General features: G+C 38.1%; 1 protein-coding gene across 9 annotated transcripts in view; it reads right to left on the reverse strand.

Moving 5' to 3' along the window:
- The window catches only part of NFATC3 (nuclear factor of activated T cells 3), a 139,753-nt gene that overhangs the window by 74,082 nt on the left and 42,496 nt on the right, over positions 1-23,175 (reverse strand). For 8 of the 9 annotated variants that reach the window (XR_003127675.3, XR_007410512.1, XR_007410513.1 and 5 more), the window contains exons 2-3: positions 14,992-16,126; positions 11,858-12,020 (exon numbers count right to left, since the gene is read on the reverse strand). Coding sequence is in view for 4 of the 9 variants with exons in the window: in XM_025426615.3 (XP_025282400.1) it covers positions 11,858-12,020; positions 14,992-16,126 (1,298 nt within the window). In the remaining 5 variants the exon portion in view is untranslated. The remainder of the gene's footprint in view (positions 1-11,857; positions 12,021-14,991; positions 16,127-23,175) is intronic. The other variant, XM_049109639.1, reaches the window with a different exon arrangement.

Genomic DNA, 23,175 nt, shown 5'->3' on the forward strand with positions numbered 1-23,175 from the left:
ATTTAGGTTGCTGATTAACATGTATCTGCCTTCATATCTGCAACACCTGCAGTGATACTGCAGGTACAAATATCTAACTATTTCATTGTCTTCTACAGTCAATATCAAGCCTTTTCATTTTGAAACACAATTATTCTGTTATAATGTAGTTTTTAAATTTATTTTCTCATACTATCATAGCATTGTTTCGATATTCTTAAATTTATCCATGCAGGTTAATAAAATAGTATTAAAAAATATTTGTTTTGTTTTGTTTTTTAAAGAGTGGGGTTGAATATGATCATTAGTCTGGAAGATTTGCCAAGTCAAGAGGCACACAGGTATTTTCTCTTGACCAGTCTGTCTAAAAATCAAATCTTTCAATCGCCTGTCTCTGAAGAATAAACTTGTTAATAAGCATTTGAGGAGTTGAGAAAAGGGGTGAGCAGTCTCCCTATTCAGTATGTAGACTTTCATTATGCCACCCCTCTTAACCCGCTCCATTTTCTGTACAGATTCTCAAGCTCTGCCTTCAGTAATTCTAGAACCTTGAATCTCTACTTCATTCCTTCTGAAAAGTAAATCTGCAATATTCTCACAGGGTAAGACAGTATTTATCATGTGTCTATGCCACATAAGAGAAAAATCTGGGAAGTCTAACTACTTCTTTTATAGACTTTCAACCAATCCTTTTGTTTCCAGATCCAGCTCACATCCCACTTTCAGAGATATTCATTGCCTCAAATTTCTGAGACTTTCCAGGATTTTTTGCTGTAAAATGATTTTTTATTGATTCTTTCTATCCAACAGGCTTAAGTTGCAGCTGTCTAAACTCTAATGAAAGTAAAACACATGTGTTCAATTTACTATATTAAACTGGAAGTTGCAGTTCTCTGCAAATACTTATATAGTCAAGAAATCGATCAATATTCTCTTTTTTTTTTTAAAGATTTTACTTAAGTAATCTCTACACCTAATGTGGGGCTCAAACCTATAACCCCATGATCAAGCACTGCACACTCTAGGGCACCTGTGTAGCTTAGTTGGTTAAGTGTCCAACTCTTGATTTTGGCTCAGGTCATGATCTCAAGGTCGTGGGACTGAGACCTGTGTCAGGCTCTGGGCTTAGCAGGGTTTCTCCTTGAGATTCTATCTCTCCATCTCCCTCTGCCCCTCCCTCCTGTGCACACTCTCTCTCCCTAAAATAAATAAATCTTAAAACGAACAAAGAGTTGACCAAGCCAGCCAGGCACCCCTCAATATTTTCAGGTGTGATTTCCTTTTATATATTTTCATAGAATAAGTTGATAAATTTTATATAGCTTTAATTAAATTGAAAATAATCCATGAGGGACGCCTGGATGGCTCAGCAGTTGAATGTCTGCCTTCGGTTCAGGTCCTGTTCCTGGGGGATCCAGGATTGAGTCCCATATTGGGCTCCTTCTGGGAGCCTTCTCCTCCCTCTGTCTATGTCTCTGCCTTTGTGTGGGTGTGTCTCATGAATAAATAAATAAAATCTTAAAAAAAAAATCCATGAGGGATCCCTGGGTGGCGCAGTGGTTTAGCGCCTGCCTTTGGCCCAGGGCGTGATCCTGGAGACCCGGGATCGAATCCCACGTCGGGCTCCCAGTGCATGGAGCCTGCTTCTCCCTCTGCCTATGTCTCTGCCTCTCTCTCTCACTGTGTGCCTATCATAAATAAATAAAATAAAATATTTAAAAAAAAAAAAAAAAAAAAAAAAAAAAAAAAAAAAATCCATGAAAAATAAAATGCCAACACAATCAGAATTTAAAAAAAAAAACCTAGGTAAATTAACTAAAGAAAAAATTGGAAACGTATGGTTAATAAGTGATTAGCTACTCCTTTCTGCTATACCTGTTGCTCTTTCATGTTTAATCCAATTGAACAAATTGTTCCATGGAACCAAATGTTCATCTACATAGAGGAAGAAATAGCAACAATTTTGCCACTCTCCTCTAAGTATTGTGAAAGGGACAGGGGTCCATCTAGTTATCTCCAGAGCATAGTACAGTACTTAGCATATTACAGATGCTTGTTCGATCATTGTTGAATGAATGAATTTTGGAGTAAAGAGTACAATTTGGTGGAGCAAAAGAACCATGAGGTTAGTCAACAGAATTACTTAAATTAGAATAGCCACTAAAGTAGACTGTTCAAAAAATAGTTAAGTCTAAAATAGAAAATACAAGTAAAAATTTTATTGCCATCTAATAAGCTACCCAAATATCACATAACGTACCAGTAAGTACTATATACCAAAGTATCCTAGTCATATTAGATGACTCACATTAATACCCGCTTGGCAAAGACATAAGCCACCTGTCCTTTATACTTCGATAGTAAAATAAACCAGTGATGGGGGAAGGTAATCATGCATATAAGATTTCAAAGGGAATATATTTCATAACACGTACTTCAGTCAGCATCTGCTCCAAGCATATGTATACTATATAGCATATGAAAAGTACAGTTTCTCCTATGTATCTTAGGGATTTTAAGGAGTCAAATAAATTAGATTGTCTTCCCACTTCATTTTCAGATAAGCATTATGTTGTAGGCCATAAACAAATTATTGCTGCTACTACTACTCTCAAAAAATTTTCTTCTAGGATCAGTATACCTCTCTTCAGGCCACCCTCCGCTTTGGAGAAGAAAGTAAGCCAAGTTGTTTGTTATGTTTCTGTATCGTTTCCATAGCAAAGGTCTGTGCCTGCTTAATTTAACTAAAGCTGGAGTGTTAAAGCCCGAAGGTCACTATAGGACAAACTAGAGTAGCTTCAATAAGAGGAATTCTATTATCAGTTCTGCTAAATTACTTGGGGGTAGGGAATCTGAATATATTAGAAACATGAGAACACATTATAGAGATACTAAAAACACAAAATTAAATTTCCATAAGTAAACTGCTTCAAACTGAAAATGTGCATGTAACAACATATAAACAATCATCACCTGGAAAAGGATCTTGGTGCATGAGGAAATACAATCTAAATATGAAAAATTTCTATAATCCCCATTTTTATTTTTTAAAGATTTATTTATTTATTTCAGAGAGAGCGAGCAAGCAGGGGGAGGGGCAGAAGGACGGGAAAAGTGAGAACCTCAACCAGATTCTGCTCTGAGCATGGAGACTAACTCAGGTCTTGATCCCACAAGCCTGAGATCATGACCCAAGCCAAAATCAAGAGTCAGATGCCAAATGAATGAGCTATCCAGGTGCCTCGACAATCCCCATTTTTAAAATTTCAGTAATTTTTGAGGTAACATTCAAAATGTCCATGCCTTGGGGCGCCTGGGTGACTCAGTCTGTTAAGCATCTGCCTTCAGCTCAGGTCATGATCTCTAGGTCCTGGGATTGGCCTGTGTCAGGCTCCCTGCTCAGTATAGGAAGTCTGCTTCTCCTTTCCCCTCTGCCCCCCACCAATGCACACTCGCTCGCTTTTTTTTTTTTCGCTGGCTCTCTTAATTTTTAAAATGCAAAATATCTATGCCTTAATAAAATGATCACAGTACAATAAGATGTACATGTAGTTTTTTTTCATTTGTTGTTTTTAAAAGATTTTATTTATTTGACGGAGAGAAAGAGAGCACAAGCATAAGAGGCAGACGGAGAGGGAATCTCTTAAAAAAAAAAAAAAAAGACAATGTAGTCATTAGCCACACTTCTACCAAGTCTTGAAATGCTGTTAATGCATCTAAAGAAGTGAATTTCTAATTTTGATTAATTTTTTAAAAGATTTTATTTATTTATTCATGAGAGACACAGAGAGAGAGAGAAGCAGAGACATAGGCAGAGGGAGAAGCAGGCTCCATGCAGGGAGCCCAATGTGGGACTCGAATCCGAACCCCAGGATCATGCCCTGAGCCAAAGGCAGACGCTCAACCACTGAGCCACCCAGGCATCCCTAATTTTGATTAATTTAAATTTAAATGCGGCTAGTGACTACTGGATTGGATAGTGCAGTTCTAAACTCTTCCCTCTGCTTAATATTTTTCCTTTCTTAATATCTACCTTTTCTCTGGCTAATGATTGTTTATTAATGAGCTATCAACTTCCTCAAATAAGTAATGCCATTTCAACCCATTCACCTATTTGCTTTCTTAAGGATATGAATTTCCTCCATCCTACTTTATCGTTATTATCTCATTTGCAAGCTTCACCAAACTGTAAACTTCATGGGAGAAGGAAACATGTCTGATCCCCCCCCCCCCCAAATTCCCAGCTATAGCAGCAGACTGGCTTCAATCTATTAAATAGCTGCAGATCATATTAACAAATAAGATTATTTACTTCAGGGACACCTGGGTGGTGCACAGTCGGTTAAGCAACCAACTCTTGGTTCAGCTCAGTAGTGACCTCAGGGTTGTGAGATTAAGCCCTGTGTCAGTGTCTGCATTCAGCACAGAGTCTGCTTAAGATTGTCTCCCTTTCCCTCTTCCCCCAACTCATGCACTCTCTCTTGCTCTTATTCTGCTACTTTTCATGAGCGTTCAGAGCAGTGATCAATGTTTACTTAGTATTAACTCTGTGTAAAGTACTATGGCCATAATAGGTCTAAGATTTTTACTAGGGATTATAAAGGTAGTAGAAACAGCACGTGACTTTAATTCAGGGTTTCTAAAAAGGCTTATCTGGAGAATTAAATGAGACAATGTGAAAGTGTTAATAAAATGAAAAGCACTATGAAATTATAACTTATCTGTAATACAAGAGGCAATATGGTACAACAGAAACCAGAACAGCAGAGTCAAAAGACCTAAGTTTAAGATCTCCATCAATTATATCACGTGTAATCTCAAATCTCTGGCACAATGTACTTGCCTTGCCCTTTTTTTTAAGGTTTTATTTATTTATTCATGATAGACATAGAAAGAGAGAGAGGCAGAGACACAGGCAGAGGGAGAAGTAGGCTCCACGATGGGAGCCTGATGCGGGACTCGATCCCAGGACTCCAGGATCAGGCCGGGGGCCAAACGCAGGCGCTAAACCGCTGAGCCACCCAGGGATCCCTGCCTTGCCCTTTTCAAAGAACTTTTGTGAATATTAAATATAAACTATGAGAAAACATTTTATAAACTAAAAAGCACCACAAAAAAGTGATTTTTTTCTGATTAGAAGAAGCACAAATAGGGATGCCTGGGTGGCTCAGTAGTTGAGGGTCTGCTTTGGCTCAGGGAGTGATCCTGGAGTCCTGGGATTGAGTTCCACATCAGGCTCCCTGCATGGAGCCTGTTCTCCCTCTGCTTCTGTCTCTGCCTCTCTCTCTCTCTGTGTCTCTCATGAATAAATAAAATAAAAATTGCAGTTGTACAAGATAAAAAGAGCTGTAGAGATGGATGGTGGTCAAAGTTGTACATTTAATACCACTAAATACCACTAAATTGTATATGTAAAAATAATTAAGATGGTAAATTTTATGTTATGTGTATTTTACCACAAAAATTTTGGGGGAAAAGGTATAAAAATTAGAAGAAGTAAAACTCATTATTCAAAGATGAGTTGACTATTTAGAAAACCCAAAAGAAGCTAAAATAAACTATTAGGTCAAGAAATATAAAGTCAACATAAAAAAATAAACTGCATTTCTGTATTCTATAAACAAAAAATTAAATGGAATAAAAAATAGTGTAAAAAACAGTGAACACTGGAAATAACAAAAGATATAAAAATGTCTACTTTGAAAACTACAAAACACTGCCAAGAGGAATTAAATAATACCCAAATAAATGGAGGAATAGACCATTTTCATGGACTGGAGTCAATAATATTATTGAGAAGTCACTTAATGACTGAGCCATTCAGGCATCTCTAAACAAAGATTTTTGAACAGGATATAAAAGCACCACCCAGGGATCCCTGGGTGGCTTAGCGGTTGAGTGCCTGTCTTTGGCCCAGGGCATGATCCTGGAGTCCCAGGATCGAGTCCCATGTCAGGCTCCCTGCATGGAGCCTGCTTCTCCCTCTGCCTATGCCTCTGCCTCTCTCTCTGTGTCTCTCATGAATAAATAAAATCTTAAAAAAAAAAAAAAGCACCACCCAGCCACATGTCAGCACCTCAGTTGGTTAAGCACCTGCCTTCAGCTTGGGTCATGATCCCAGGGCCCTGGGAGTAAGCCCCATGTAGGGCTCCCTGCTCAGCGGGGAGCCTGCTTCTCCTGCTCTGCCTCCTCATGCCCCCCCCCCCCCCGTTCATTTGTGCTTACTCTCACGTGTGCATGTGTGCGCACTGTCAAATAAAATGTTAAAAAATAAACAAAAGCACTATCCATAAAAAAAGACTAATAACTTGGACTTCATTAAAATTAAAAACTTCCACAATTAGAAAGTGGAAAAGGAAGCAAAAGACGAGAAGAAATTTTATTTGCAACACATTGTTCTGACAAAAAACTTACATGCAAAATATTAAAAACTCCTACAAATCAGTAAGAAAAAGAGACAATTTAAAAACTAGTCAAGAGACATGAACAGGCACTGGACAAAAGACGACAGTCAAATGTTTGACAAACATGAAAAGATGTTCAACATCACTAGCCACCAGGAAACCACAAATCAAAACCAGTATGATTCCTCTACAACACTACTGAAATGCTTAAAAAATACCAGGAACCAAAGTTTTGGTGTTGATGAGGATGTGAAGTAACTGAAACCTTCATATATGGCTGGTTAGTAGTAGAAATTGGTATAGGTACTTTGAAATACCAGCAATTCTACTCTTGGATATATAGCAAAAAAAGTGAATGTTTTTGTCTATCAAAATATAGGTGTAGTACATCTGAAACTAATGTAACACTGTATGTTAACTATACTGGAATTAAAAGTAAAAAGATATGTAAAAAAAAAAGAGAGAGAGAAAGAGAGAGAGAGAAAAGAACATACTATCTTTATTCAAAATAGTCCGAAAGTGATCACAAACCAAGTGTCTATGAACAGGGAGACAGATGAAGAAATTACAGCTAATTCATGCAATGGAATACTATACTGCAAAGAAAAAGAAAAACTATCCCCCCAAAGTGGATGACTCTCACAGTCGTAATGTTGAAGCCAGACAGAAAATAAAACATACTGTATGATTCTATACATATGAAATTCAAGAATAAAAAGATGAATCTATGATGATAAGCAGTCAGAAGCATGATTACCTTTGATTGGGAGATACAAATTAGGAAGGGTACAAGGGAGTCTTCTAGGTGCTTAAAATCTGTAAGTTGGGGTGCCTAGGTGGCACAGTTGGTTGGGTATCCTATTTTTGGTTTCGGCTCAGGTCATGATCTCAGAGTCATAGAATCAAGCCTTGTATCAGGCTCCAGGTTCAGCACAAGTCCTCTTTTTTTTTTTTTTTTTTAACTTTTATTTATTTATGATAGTCACACAGAGAGAGAGAGAGAGAGGCAGAGACACAGGCAGAGGGAGAAGCAGGCTCCATGCACCGGGAGTCCGACGCGGGATTCGATCCCGGGTCTCCAGGATCGCGCCCTGGGCCAAAGGCAGGCGCCAAACCGCTGCGCCACCCAGGGATCCCAGCACAAGTCCTCTTAAGACTCTTTATGGCTCCATCTGCCCCTTCCCACACTAAAATAAATAATTAAATAAATCTTTTAAAATTATTCTGTATCTTAACCTTTGTGGTAGTTTTGTGTGTGTGCACATGTGCTAAAAATTCACTGTGCTGTACATGTTAAGACTTGTGTATTTTAGTGATGTATTCTTACACAGCAATAAAATGTTTAAAACAAAACAAAACAAAAACAGTACAAAGAGAGCAAAATCAGGGCTTTTTCTGAGAACCAAGCATGCCACTCTAATGTGTGATGGGTCAGACCAGTCTGGAATGGCAAATCATGCCTTCCTTTCCTGAGTATTACAAAATTCTCAGAACAGCAGAGAAATCTACAAATAGTCTTCTTAGCTGCTGGGAAAGGGCTGCCTCTGTTAGTGGGAAAAATGAGGTCTCAGAAGTAGGCATACACAACTGAAGAGTGTACCATACAAGTGTGGTACAGTACACAGAATCAGGCACATTTTATTTCCAATTTGAGATGACCTCTTCTTATCGTGCAATGCTTGTTTTACTCTGATTATTAGAAAGAGAAAACTTTTGGATAAAAACAATGGAATGAAGTAGTATCACAATCATCTTCCCCCAATACCTAACAAAATTAAATATATGCGTGTGTGGTGGTAGCAGGGGCAGTATGAGAAATGCAAAACATAAGATTACGATTTTGATTTGTGTGGCAGAACTGCTAACTAGTTCATACCTTTATCCACTAGGAAGAGTAATAACAAATAACATTACTAAGTAAATTAATGGAATAAAAGTAATAAATTGAGAAAATAAAATAAAATATTGATATAATGCTAACTAATTTACAGCAAAGTAAATCACAAGTGTAAGTAGTCAGCTCTGAAAAAAGTCAAGGAAAAACTTTCCCTCAAGAATAAAAGATACCACATTCTGCTCCAGGGCCTTTGGCAGAAGCAGAAAAGGTCAGGAGTGCTTACCATCTTCCAGGACTCTGTGCTGTACTAAGGGAACAAGTACAGCTCATGAAAATATGATACATACTAGAGTAATGGGAGTGGGCCATAATACATACGTGATACTGTTTACTCTCTTGAGCCAAACTCAACAAGGCCTATCTTAAGCTAATTCTGTACCTCTTCCACCCAATTTCCTCAGGCTATAGACCAAAGTTCTCAAACAAAATGGGGGATAAAAGGCATGGCAATTAGGCAATTACAGTATACATTTTTAATTTTTATTTAATAAAAAAAAAGGAACAAACTATACAAGACATTTGAATAATTTAATAAAGTGAAGGGGTACCCGGGTGGCTCAGTCAGTTAAGTGTCCAACTCTTGATTTTGACTCAGGTCATGATCTCAGGGTTGTAAGATCCTATTTTTGGTGATCCTATTTGTGAGATCGAGGCCTGCATTGGGCTCTGAGGTGGGCATGGAGCCTTCCTAAGATTCTCTCTTCATCTGCCCCTCTCCTTCTGCCCCTCCCACCTTAAAAAAAAAGTGAAAACAAAATCTCCCCCTCAATATAACACACACACACACACACACACAACTGAGAAACTAATTGCCAGTGAATGTTCCACACTACAAAATTTAGGAAGGTCAATAAATCATGAAATCAAATATAATGATAAAATATGAAATAAGTGGAAAATGTAGCTAAAGAAGCAAACTAAAGTACAAAACACAACTGGAGATCTAAAAACTAAATTAAGGGGCACCTGGGCGGCTCAGTCAGTTGAGTATCTGTCTGCCTTTGGCTCAGGCCCTGATCCCAGGGTCCTGGGATCGAGCCCCATGTCAGGCTTTCTGCTCAGCAGAGAGCCTGTTTCTTCCTCACCCTCTGTCTGCCACTCCCCATTTGTGTTCACTCACTCTCTGTCAAATAAATAAAATCTTTAAAATAAATAAATAAATAAATAAATAAATAAATAAATTTTTTTAAAAAGCTAGATTAGAAACCATGAGCGACAAATATATCAAAAACATCAGTGCAAACATCAGGGCAGGGCTTTAAAAAAATCACAATAAATGATAAGAAAAGACATTGAAGGAATCAAAGAAGAGAACACAAAGACATGGGAGATAAAAACAAGTAAACATCTGAATAGTAATTGGAGTCCCCAAAGTAAAGGACAAAACAAATGAAGAAGAAATGTATACAGATACATAATATAAAAAGGTTTTCTTGCATGAAGGAAGAAAAGAATCTCAGATTAAAAGAAGCATTACAGGTACTAGGAACAGACTGACAAAGAACCATCAATATCCAGACATACTCTAGTTAAGTCAGTAATTTCAAGTATACTGATATAATTCTTCGAGGAAGCAGTTACAAAAAAAAAAAAGTAAGTCACTAACAAGGAAAATACAAAACACTGATGATACTCAAAGTGTTAATCTCCCCTTAAGCAGAGAACTAGTTTATTTTGGGGGGAGTTGTGGGGTTTCTTAATTTTTAGTAATCTCTACACCCACGGGGGCTTGAACTCATGACCACAAGACTAAGAGTCACATGTTCTACTGAGCTAGGGAAGAGCTCCAACAAAGAATCAGCTTTTACTTTTTGTTATTTTTAAAAATATTTATTTTAATTTTATTTATTTTTAAAGATTTTATTTATTCATGAGACACACAGAGAGAGAGGCAAAGACATAGGCAGAGGGAGAAGCAGGCTCCCTGTGGGGAGCCGCGTGGGGGACTCGATCCCAGGAACCTGGTATCACGACCTGAGCCCAAGGCAGATGCTCAACCACTGAGCCACCAGGCACCCCTAAAATATTTATTTTAGAGAAAAAACAGAGAAAAAGAGAGAGAGTATATGAGTAGGGGGAAGAGCAAAGGGACAAGGACAAGTAGATTCTATACTCAGCACAGAGCCCAATACAGGGCTTGATCCCACCACCCACAAACAAAAACACTTAAGAGTAAAGTAAGTAAAAATTAGTAGTAATCATTGAATTCAACTAGATATAGGACTAAAGCTAAATAATGGGGGTGGTAAGGTACAAGGGTGGGGAGATGGCGGTACATCAGTAGGGAAAAATAAGCAACAAAATTTAGACAGCAGAGGGGGAGAGCAAAAGGAGTTTAAAAAAAAACATTATCTCATTTTTCAAAGAAGGGCGTCAATTCAAACCATCTAAATCTTTTAAACAATGATTAATTTCTCAATTATTTAGTATCTCTGACCTTAGATCTTCTTAGGACTCCTGAAAGTGAAGAACAATATCTAAGATTCGGTAGTTCTTAGTTTTACTTGTTTCATTTTTTAAAATGTTTTATTCAAATAAAATTAAAGTTAATATTCAACTATTATGATTCAAAACTTACATATTAAATATATTTCACACACTCAACTATCACAATTTTTATGATTTCACGTTAGTTTTATTTTCTAATAAACTCAGATAAACAATATTTTATTTTATTTTATTTTTTTAAAGATTTTTTCTATTTATTCATGAGAAACACAGAGAGAGAGAGGCAGAGACACGGCAGAGGGAGAAGCAGGCTCCATGCAGGGAGCCCGATGTGGGACTTGATCCCAGGGACCCAGGATTAGGCCCTGGGCTGAAGGCAGCGCTAAACCACTGAGCCACTCGAGCTATCCGATAAACAGTATTTTAATCACAAAGATGCTCAATATAATCTTATCCTTAAAAACTTCATTCTATTTTCTAGTCATCCACTCAGTCTTTCACTAAATATACACAGAGAATTATTTGGAATATTAATCAAATATTAACTGCTTATTTCTGAGGGGTTTAGATTTGGGGTAATTTATTGCTTTATTCTACTTTTTGGCATTATTTAGATTTTAAATGAGCATGTATTATAAAACAGTTGTGTTTTGTGTTGTTTTAATGAGAAAAATAACTGTTTGACCACTATAATCTTGACCCAGAGTTCCAAAGCTGGAGAGTCAGTCCACAATCAAAAGACTGGTTTTTGGGGCAGCCTGGGTGGCTCAGCGGTTTAGCGCTGCCTTCAGCCCAGGGCCTGATCCTGGGGACCCGGGATCAAATCCCACATCAGGCTCCCTGAATGGAGCCTGCTTCTCCCTCTGCCTGTGTCTCTCATGAATAAGTAAATAAATCTTAAAAAAAAAAAAAAAAGACTGGTTTTCAACATAGCAAATAACAACAACAAAAACAACAAAAAACCTTCAATGTAGATAGAAGTGCTGCCATCAAGAACACAAAACCTCAACAGAGGTTTTTGTAAGCTTTGAACTTTCTCTTTTTGGGCACAGTAGTACCTAAATGAATAGACTTTATCATCAACAGATGTAGGACGTCTCCAAAAGCCAACTCATATCCCAACTCATACCTTTACAACAGGATGTCCTCCAGTAGATGCTTTAACTGCTCCTCGGCTACCTTCAGTTTCATAATGGGCTCGATGATGAGTTTTAGGTTGCACTTCAATTTTCAGTTCACATTGTCCAAAATGAGTTGGTAAAGGCCAGTCTAGTGGAGGTAATGAAGATGTGCTATAAACAAAACACACACAAAAAAGACATTTCATCATACTATTATTGCCAACCAATGATTCAAATCACTTCTTTGCCAGCGCCCAACATTTTCTTCCTGTGATCTCTGAAGCTGAATATTGCAAAATAAAACTTCAGTTAGTAAGTGATAACATTGGATTTGACAGGTACATAAGAAATAATTCTTTAATCTTAAGAATAAAATCAATTTCATTTACTTTTTTGTTTCCTTTATTTTTTTTTAAAAGGACAAATTCTGGGATGCCTGGGTGGCTCAGCAGTTCAGCGTCTGCCTTTGGCTCAGGCCATGACCCCAGGGTCCCGGGATGGAGTCCCGCATCGGACTTCCTGCGTGGAGCCTGCTTCTCCCTCTGCCTGTGTCCCTGCCTCTTTCTCTCTCTCTGTGTCTCTCATGAATAAACAAATAAAATATTTTAAATAAATAAATAAATAAAAGGACATATTCTAACATTCTGTAAAACTATAACTGATTCTCAACTATGTATACATAATTATAAAAAGAATTAAAAGAATAATGTTATTTTTTAAAGATTTTATTTGGACAGCCCAAAATAAAATCTTTAAATAAATAATAAAATCTTTTAAAAAAAAGAAATTTATAAAAAAAAGGATTTTATTTATTTATTCATGAGAGACAGAGAGAGAGAGGCAGAGACACAGGCAGAGGGAGAAGCAGGCTCCATGCCAGGAGCCCGATGTGGGACTCAATTCTGGGATTCCAGGATCATGACCTGAGCTGAAGGCAGGCACTTAACTGCTGAGCCACCCAGGTGTCCCGAATAATGTCATTTTTAAGGCAAAGATATCAACCTGCATGAACATATACCAGTGTCTCTCTAAGGAACCAAACAAACATCCCTGTATTTCCCAGTACAAATGTCTCCCTCCCTGGTGTGTAGCTATAGCAGTTAATCTATTGTACATGTTGCTTCCCTGCTTCCTCCCTATTGCTCTTTTCCCTGTCTCTGTGAAATACTGCTTAAGTCAAAGGTATACTGCAATTTGAGGCACAAATTTAATTCCACTACATACTCAGCTGAAAATTATAAGGCCTATCAATACAGCACTCTAAATGTCTATTTCAGAGAAAACATCAGTTGATCAGTAAGATAATTTAAACCGCTTAAAGGGACACAGATTCATTCAGATATTAATATTGAAAATGTGGAATTTAAAAAAGAAATAACTTGGGACGCCTGGGTGGCTCAGTGATTTAGCGTCGGACTTCCTGCATGGAGCCTGCTTCTCCCTCTGCCTCTCTCTCTGTGTCTCTCATTAATAAATAAAAATCTTAAAAAAAAAAAAAAAAAGGTAACATATGTCTACAGGTCTAATATCAAAAGACCTAAGGCTACAATGATTTATATTAAAAATGTCTTCTTGAGATGCCTGGGTGGCTCAGCAGTTGAGTACCTGCCTTTGACTTAGGGCATGATCCTAGAGTTCCGGGATCAAGTGCCACCTCAGGCTTCCTGCAGGGAGCCTGCTTCTCCCTCTGCCTATGTCTCTGCCTCTCTCTCTCTCTCTCTCTCTCTCTCTCTCTCTCTCTCTCTCCCCCCCTCTGTGTCTCTCATGAAAAAATAAACCAAAACTTAAAAAAAAAAAAAACCTTCTTAGTGACTGGGGAAATTGGTCTTTTAAGGTCTCCTCCATCTCTGAAATGCTATCATTCTTAGTTGTAAATTTCTAAATTACCTCATCACTTCTTTGAATGTCCTCAGCCTAGCTTTACTACCTACTGTGAACCTCATAGGTATTAATTTTTATTAGTCTGAAACAACTCAATTTCAACTCTCAGCTAGTTTCTACACTTGTTCCCCAGACTAAAGCAAACCCCAAAAAGATTAAGACAATTTTCAGAAGCAGTGTGATAGGCTCAAAGGCACCTTCAAAACCCTAATTCCACATTGTATCTTCCTAAATACTAATGAAAAGGCTTTAAAAAAAAATGAAATAAACTCAACTCCACCATGTGTCACTTTAATATATAATAAAAGCTGTCTTTTCTAATCAATTAGACTAGATTGATTCTATAAAATAGAATTGTGGGAAGTGATCAGTCATTTGGAAAATAAAGTTGTTACACTGTTCTCTACTCCAGTCCTCAGCTAGACTCAAAATTCAAATATATATATAAAACATTATATACATAGATCATAAAACTAGTCTGTACATTAAATTTACTAGAAATTTGCAAGTTAGATTTTTGTTTATTTTTAATTAGTTTAGATTGGGGTAAGGCTTTCAAATATAACACAAAATCCAAAAGCCACAGAGCAGACAACAAATTTGAATATGTAAAATGTTAAAATTCCTCTACACTAATAAAAAAGTCAAATTTATAAAGCCAAAATATAGATAAAAAGCAAATTATGAAAAAAAAACTTGCCACAGTATACAAATTTCATTTGTACAATAAACTCTTAAAAATATAAAAAGCCTGTTCGCAATTTATTTTATTAGTAATTTAACCCATACTATAATCAATCTTTTACAAGAAGCTTTTTTAGGTAGGAAAATTCTTTCTAGGGATTCTTAAATGTAACTTATTATTATCTACAACTCATTATCCATATGTTTTTAAAATGCTAAATCCAGGGAAGCCTGGGTGGCTCAGTGGTTGAGCAACTGCAGGGTGTGATCCTGGAGTTCCAGGATCAAGTCCCACATCGGGCGCCCTGCATGGAGCCTGCTTCTCCCTCTGTGTCTCTCATGAATAAATAAATAAATAAAATCTTAAAAAAAAAATAAATGCTAAGCCCAGTCTATCCAAGGCCCTTTTAAGAATCAAAGGAAAACACATGTTGACTTTAATTGATTTAACCAGAAGACACTGGGGGAAAAGGAGGGGAAGGGAACGGTCAAACCATTCCATATAGATAATGTAGTCACATGCCGCCAATAACCCATAAGCATGAAAAATGACCAGCAGACATTTCCATCAACTCACCGAAATATTGGGGTGTGGCCAGGCTTTGGTTTGCTCCAGGTAAAAGGTGAAGGAACTGAAAGAAATTGGTCACCAGATGAATCTTTCTTTAAAGGATATTGAGATCCAAGGCCATCATCTATTGAAGTCTCCCGGGATGGTGATAAATTCCCTTGGTCATCTGAACAGAATTCTAATTTTCCTGGTAGTACAGCAGCTTGGTCTTCAGAAGTCTTCCTTGTTTTCAGAGGGATATCAGTCTCTACACAGCACTGAAATGGAAAAAGTGCAGGGCCAAGGCCTGATCCACCCTGGACAGAAGCATTAAGCCAGGTATCTTCTGTGACACTTCCCCTGGGGGAGTGACCAGGAGAAGGAACAGGTGAGTGATGGGGTGAAAGGGACCCAGCATAACAAACCTCAGCGCTGGAGTGCCTTCGTTTCCCACAGGGGGAAGTAGGCCTTGATGATGGCCCTGAGGCTGGCCTGGGGCTCAGCCAATTCTCATCAGTGACACTAGATCTAGGAGAGTGGCAAGGAGATTGTCTGGGTGACAAGGAGTGTCCAAGTCCATACTGTTGATGCCAGGACTCTTCTCCAGGGCAGCCTCCTGGCGAGCCACCAGGAGAAGTCAGAGGGGATCCGAGAGTAAATCGGGCGGCAGCTTCATTCAACTCTGAATCCACATCATCATAAATGTGTGAAAGAGATTCACAAGAAGATGCATCTGAAAACCAGCTCCTAGAAGATATGCTGCTGGCAGGACTAGGACTAAGGGAAGACTCCCGGTAGGATGGCTCAAGAGGAAGATAGAGATGATCTCTAGAAGGCCTTTCCAAATACTCCCTTTCTGGGTCATTTATGTGTAGGTCATCTTCATGAGCATCTATTTCTTGATGACAGTTAGGAGAGATGGATGTAATTTGAATACTTGGGCACTCAAAGGGTTTGGGACCACCTAATGGGCTGTATTTAGATTCAGGAATCTCACAAGTTCCTTCATAGTTTTTGTGACCCTGCAGCTGAAACGATGATGACAAAACAGAAGAGTGAGACGGTAATCCATGATGTGGTAAGCAAAGTGGTGAGTTTAAGGTAGATGGAGGTGGATCTACATTAAAGATGTAAATGGATGCACAATCATCTGGCTCAAGATCTATGGAGGGAAAGAAAAAAAAGAAAAGAAAAAAAATCAACAAAACAAGAAATTAGAAAATTTAGATGTATAAATTATTAGATGAGAAAGTAAATAATAATCTTGAGAGAAAAAAGGACATAAAATGTATATCATTAGCTCCACTAAAGAGTGGTATGTGTGTTTTGTTTATATTCAAATCACTTCTCTGCCTACACCAACAGTGTGGGTTTAAAAAAAAAAAAATTTTTTTTTTTAAGTAATCTCTATACCCAACATAGGGCTTGAACTCACAACCCTGAGTTGCATGCTCTACCGACTGAGCCAGCCAGGCACCTCAACGTGTGTTTTCTAAAAAGTGTATCTAATTATTTCTTCAAGTATACATAATTATTACATATTTATATTTGTACCTATATATGTAATTTTCTCATTTCCACATTTTCTAAAATGAAAATCAGAAAACATCTGAAAATAAATGCTTCTATAAAAGAATCATATCCACAATTCTAAAAAACATTTATAGAATTATAAAATGATATAATCCTATAAATTCAGCCTCATCTGGGGTCTGCAAGTTAAAACAGAATAAAGGATAGAAGAGAATCTGAAACATTTTTAGTTATAAGCATACATACTAAGTTTATTAATGAAAACGATTACAGACTCAACTGAGGAGACCTAGACTCTAGTCCACCTCTGCCATTAACTGTGAGCTCTTAGCCATATTATTTAGCCTCTCCAAGGCCTCAGTTTCTGTGTAGCAGTACCAGATCTTTTCATTAAAGGATTTTTTTTAGGGAGAGAGAGAGAGCTTGTGTGCACATGACTGGGGATGGCGGCAGGGAAGGGGGTGAGGGAGAGAAGGAGAGGGAGAATCTTAAGCCCCCACCGAGCACAGAACCTGCAGGGCTTGATCCCAGGACCCTAAGATCAAAACCTAAGTCAAAGTCAGATGCTCAACCAACTGAGCCACCCAGGTACTCCAAGAAATTTGTATGATTAACAGTAGCTGCTTCTTCCCTCAACATCATACTATCAAGAATTCGTATCTTTGGACACAGCAGTCCAGGTTACAAGAGCCACATGACCCCACTGGATCCTTTACCTCAACCAGAAAAAAAAAACTGATTAGAGCTTTTAACCTATGATTGACTGTTAAGGTAAACCTTTTAGGGGCAGAGCTTTTAAAATGCAACCCTTGCTGGATGGAATATCTAACACTTGTTTGTCCTGCCAAATGACTTGAGCGCAACTGCAGCAATAAGGGTATTTTGCAACTTCACTTTTAGAATGGAGTGATTATTACCCTTTGCACAGAAAAAGTAGTTCAAAGCATTAGCACAAGGTGCTGGTTAACACCTTCACTTTCTTCAAAGAGATCATCATTGGGAAACCAAAGACAAAACTGTTCATAGGTAGAACAGAGAAAAGCACAAACCTTTAGCCTCTTCTCAAAAGTACTCAAGGAGATCACATTATTTCATTACATTAGTAATCTTGGAAAATAACATATCTTCAGACTCCTAGTGCTGCTGCTATTAACCAGCATCCATAATTTCACTATCTCCTTAAGTCCTAGATTTTGAAACTTCAAAGATGCTCTGTGGTTAGTGAACACATTCAGTAAAGTTTTTACATGTATTAAAACAACCTCCTCCCCCCATGTTTAAACCCTGGCTCTGCGTAGCGGTGCAGACAAGTTATTTAACCGGCTTGAACCTGTTTTCTGAGGCAGTTTTTTTTTCTATAAAACTGTTAGAAGGTGACCAGAGTATCAACTGAAACACACAGGACCATTCTAAAGTAAGCAACCTAATATTATGACTAATATTCAGCAAGAACTCATCACATGTTAATTACCCGGTCTTTCCATTTAAAAATTTTAAGGTGGATATGTTATATTATACTTTTTTTTTTTTTTTTTTTTACTCTTAAGTATTTATAAACTGAAACAGCTTTTTAAAAAGTACACCCCTGGGACGCCTGGGTGGCTCGGTGGTTTAATTTAGCATCTGCCTTCGGCCCAGGGTGTGATCCTGGAGTCCCAGGATTGAGTCCCGCATTGGGCTCCCTGTGTGGAGCCTGCTTCTCCTTCTGCTTATGTCTCTGTCTCTGTCTCTGTCTCTCTCTCTCGCTCAATCTGTGTCTCTCATGAATAAATAAATAAAATCTTAAAAAAATAAAAAAATAAAATAAAATAAAATAAAATAAAATAAAATAAAATAAAATAAAATAAAAAGTACACCCCTCACGTCACTTACTGAATCAAGTAGGAAGGTCAGAGATCCAAAGAAGAATAGCTGTACTTAACAGTGACAGAAGCTGGAGAAAAAAGCTTTTAAAAATAAACACCTTGTGGGGGGGGGGGGGGGTGTGGCTCAGTCAGTTAAGTTTCATCCTTCGGCTCAGGTCACAATCTCATGGTCCTGAGATCAAGCCCCACATCAGGCTCTCTGCTCAGCCCATCACCCTTGCTCATGCTCTCGCATTCTCTCTCTCTCTCTCTCATATAAATAAAATCTTAAGAAAAATAACGAACTTGTGGTAAGCACAGCATAACGTACAGAGATACTGAATCACTATGTTATACACCTGAAATTAATTTAACATTGTGTGTCAACTATACTCAAATAAAAATTAATAGAAAAACAAAAAGAAGAGGTTTGGGGAAAATGGTGAGTCACTTCTAATGGGTATTGGGTTTCTTTCTGGAGTGATGAAAATGTTCTAATATTGACTGTAGTGATGGTTACTCTACTCTGTAAATATACTAAAAACCAATGAATGGTATGCTTTAAATGGGTGAATTGTATGGCATATGAATTATGTCCCAATAAAGTAGTTATGAAAATATAAAAAGAAAACAATATTACCTATATTTTATCACAAATTTTTTTAAAAGTTAAAAACATTTGTTTCTTATCTACGAAAATCATAAACAAATGTTATCACCTAACACTTAACTAATGTTTAACATTTTCACATATATCTTGGTCTACAGTAGTATATTTTTCAAATAGCTGTGGAACATAATATTTTGGAGGTTTTTTCCTAACCTTTTATTGAAGTACAAGATACATCATAAAAGTGCAGACATTATTTTAAAAATTTTTTTTAAGATTTTATTTATTTATTCATGAGAGACACAGAGAGAGGGGGGCAGAGACAGGCAGAGAGAGAAGCAGGCTCCATGCAGGGAGCCTGATGTGGGACTCAATCCCAGGACTCCAGGATTACACCCTGGGCTGAAGGCAGACCCTCAACCGCTGAGCCACCCAGGGATCCCAAAAGCAGACATTATATACAGCTTGATAAACTGTCACAAATAGACATATTCTGTAATGGTATCCTTAAAAAAAAAAAAAAGATTTTGTTTATTTATTTGAGAGACAGAGAGAGAGAGAATGGGTAGAGGGGCAAAGGGAGAGTGAGAAGCAACTCCCTGCTCAGCAGGGAGTCCAAAACAGGGCTCAATCCCAGGATCCTAAGAGCATACCCTGAGACAAAGGCAGACGCTTAACCAACTGAGCTACCCAGGCACCCCTGTAAAAGCATCCTTTAAGAAAAACAAATGCCAAAAGCCCGCCTTTGGCTTGCTTTCAAGTCATTACCTCTCCACCAAGAGTAACCACTATACTGACTTCTAATGGCCTAGGTTTGTTTGTTTATTGTATGTATGTTTTTTTGTATTTTATTGAGGCTTAAAAAAAGTTCCTAAGCAATTTTCAAGGCCACGTAAAACATCAAGGGTCAGTGATCATAGCTATTTCCTACTTTTTTTTTTTAAAGGTTTTATTTATTCATGAAAGACACAGAGAAAGAGAGAGGCAGAGACACAGGCCAAGGGAGAAGCAGGCTCCCTGCGAGGAGCCTGATGTGGGACTCAATCCCAGATCCCGGGATCATGCCCTGGGCCAAAGGCAGACGATGCTCAACTGCTGAGCCACCCAACCATCTCATACTTGTTGTTTTTATAAATAATGTAGCACTGAACATCTCTATACATACGTCTTTTTCTCTTCTTTTGAATCCCTCTCCAAGAATAAATTCCTAAAGGTGGAGTTACTAGATCATAGGGCATCCATTTTTAACACTTCTACTATGTAGAGACATTTGTTTCAAAAGACTTGTTTTAATATGCAACATGGGAAGGGCATGAGTATCAGTTTTACTTTAGTTTCTCCAACAAGGATATTATTTTCAATTTTAATATAATTTAGGAGTAAAATGGTTCTGTAAGGTATACAATGTTTCTAGGCTGCAAAAAAAAGAAAATCCAACTGAAAGTAGCTGAAGAAGGGAGGATATTTTCTAACATGACAAGAGGTCTAAAAGTAGGACAGTTCCAGAACTGGTTATTTCATCAGTTCAACAAAGTCACTGATAAATCCATTTCTTTCTGTTTTTCCCATTTTGCCACTTTTGGGGTGGCAAAAGTTAGCACTTTGTGGTGTTCACTTTTCTTTTTTTTAAAGATTTATTTATTTATTTATGAGAGAGAGAGAGAGAGAGAGAGAGAGGCAGAGACACAGGAGGTGGGAGAAGCAGGCTCCATGCCGGGAGCCCGACATAGGACTCAATCCCGGGACTCCAGGATCGCGCCCTGGGCCAAAGGCAGGTGCTAAACCGCTGAACCACCCAGGGATCCCCATGGTGTTCACTTTTCAACCACAAATATGTATTCTGTCCTAAACCAGAAGCATTGTGATAATTTGTTTAAAAATATTTTTTGAGTAGCTGCTATGTAACAGACATGTTCTAGACACTGAAAACACAAGAATAGACAAAACAAAATCCCCATCCTCATATAGCTTCCATTCTACTGTGAAAATTAATAAAAGGAAATTTCATTTTAAATGGAGTCTGGAGGCCAGCAGGGGGAGCTCTCACATCCTCCAAGTCTTCCTCAATTGCTGAACAAACAGGAAGAAATGAAACCAGCAGGGGAACAGCAGTTTACCATCCCAAGGAGGAGGAAGAAGTTTTTCTCCTCCCCCAGGCAACAGCCAGCCACTGAGAGACTGTCACAACTTAGCCAATGAAAAGTCATCACACTTTGAGCTCCAATTAATGCCAATGGGCTTTTTTTTTAAGGTTTTATTTACTTATTCATGAAAGACACAGAGAGAGAGGCAGAGACCTAGGCAGAGGGAGAAGCAGGCTCCCTATGGGGAACGTGATGTGGGAATCGATCCCAGGACTCCAGAATCATGCCCTAAGCAAAAGGCAGACACTCAACCACTGAGCCACTCAGGTGCCTCGCCAATGGGCTTTCTGATTAAAACAACCCAACTCCCTCACTTTCCTACATAAAAGAGCTTTCCTCTCCTTTGTTCTCGGATTTGCCTATTGTTTTGCCATAGCTTGCTTGTCTCAAATCACAATTCCCTATTCCAAATAAACATTTTTGCTGGTAAAATAACTGGCAGTTTTGTTTTTAAGATTAATACCAATAACATGTAATTGGCAGTAATATCTGCCATAAAGAAAAATAAAATAGGGTAAGAAGAAGAGATGTGAGGGGAGAAGCAAAGTTAAACTAGATAAGGGGGTCAAGGAAGGATTTTCTCCAATACATGAGGAGCTACCAAAAGCATATGAGAAACTGAGCGATATAGAAATCTTTGGGGAAAACACTGCAGGTGGAGGAAATAGTGAGTGCAAAGTCCTGAAGACAGAGAATTTCTAGATTTTATGAGAAAAAGAAAGAAGGCCAATGGGAAAAGAACTGAGTGAGGGTGTGGAGCAAGGACTGGGGGTGGAGGGACACTGGCTAGTAAAACTAAGGCCTCATAGACCATTGAACAACTGATTTTTATTATGAGATGAGAATCACTGGAAGGTTCTAAGCAAAGAAGTGTCATAATCTGACACATTATAACCTGATATATATTTTAAAAAGTATTGTAAGGGGTACCTGGGTGGCTCAGTTGGTTAAACATCTGCCTTTAGCTCAGGTCATGATCCCAGGGTCCTGGGGTAGGCCCCGTGTGGAGCTCTCTGCTCAGCGGGCAGTCAGCTTCTCCCTCTCCCTCTGTGCCTGCTCCTGCTCTCTCTTGCTCACTCTCTCAAATAAATAAAATCTTAAGAAAAGAGAGAGACTATTGTAATAATCTAGGTATAGGACCTGGGTCGTGATAGGTTACAGAAGTAGAAAAAGCAGTAAGAAATGAGGTGGGTTTTTTTGCTTTGTTTTTTTTTTTTTTTTTTTTGATAAGGTAAAGCTCACAGAACTTGGACTGGATTTAAGAAACAGAGGTGAGTCCAGGATGATACCAAGGTTTGGGGCCTGGACTACTGTAAGAACAATATTTCTAATTACTGAAGTGAAGAAGAAAGAGAAATTTGGGAGATAGGAAATCAAAAATCCATATAGAATGTGAGATGCCAGTAAGCTTTTCAAGTGGAGATACCAAGTAGATAGCTCTATAAAGTCTCAGGTTTACCACATAGATTTGGGAGTCATTAATGTACAGATAATACTTAAGGATATTAAGACCAGAACAGGGGCACCTGGGTGGCTTAGTTGGTTGGGTGTCTGCCTTCTGCTCAGGTCGTGAGGGTCGTGATCCCAGGGTCCTAGGATCAAGCCCCACATCGGGCTCCCTGGTCAGCGGGGAGTCTGTTTCTCCTTCTCCAGTTCACTCTGCTTGTGCTGTCAAATAAATAAATAAAATCTTAAAAAAAAAAAAAAAAAAAAGACCAGAACAGAGGATTAGGGAGTGCAGATGGAGAAGAAAGCAGGCAAACGAGGCATAGGAGATTTCAAAGTTTAGGGATCGGGGAGACAGAAAATGGAAGAAGGGTCAGTCATTGAAATGAGGGGAAAAAAAAAAAAAAAAAAGAACGTAGCATCCCAGAAACCAAGAGCTCATTTATTCAGCATTTATAATTTCATTGCTATTTTCTACAACTGTTCCAGATGCTAGGTATATAAATAGCAAATAAGTAAATATACATGCATGGGCCCTGACCTCATGAAATGTACAGTCTCAGGGGAGATTGACAAAAATACAAATTAAACACTGTAACTACTACTAAGTGGTAGAAATTTCAGAGACTAAAGA

The sequence above is a fragment of the Canis lupus genome, chromosome 5 (genome assembly GCF_003254725.2).
Source record: "Canis lupus dingo isolate Sandy chromosome 5, ASM325472v2, whole genome shotgun sequence".
Lineage (NCBI taxonomy): Eukaryota > Metazoa > Chordata > Mammalia > Carnivora > Canidae > Canis > Canis lupus.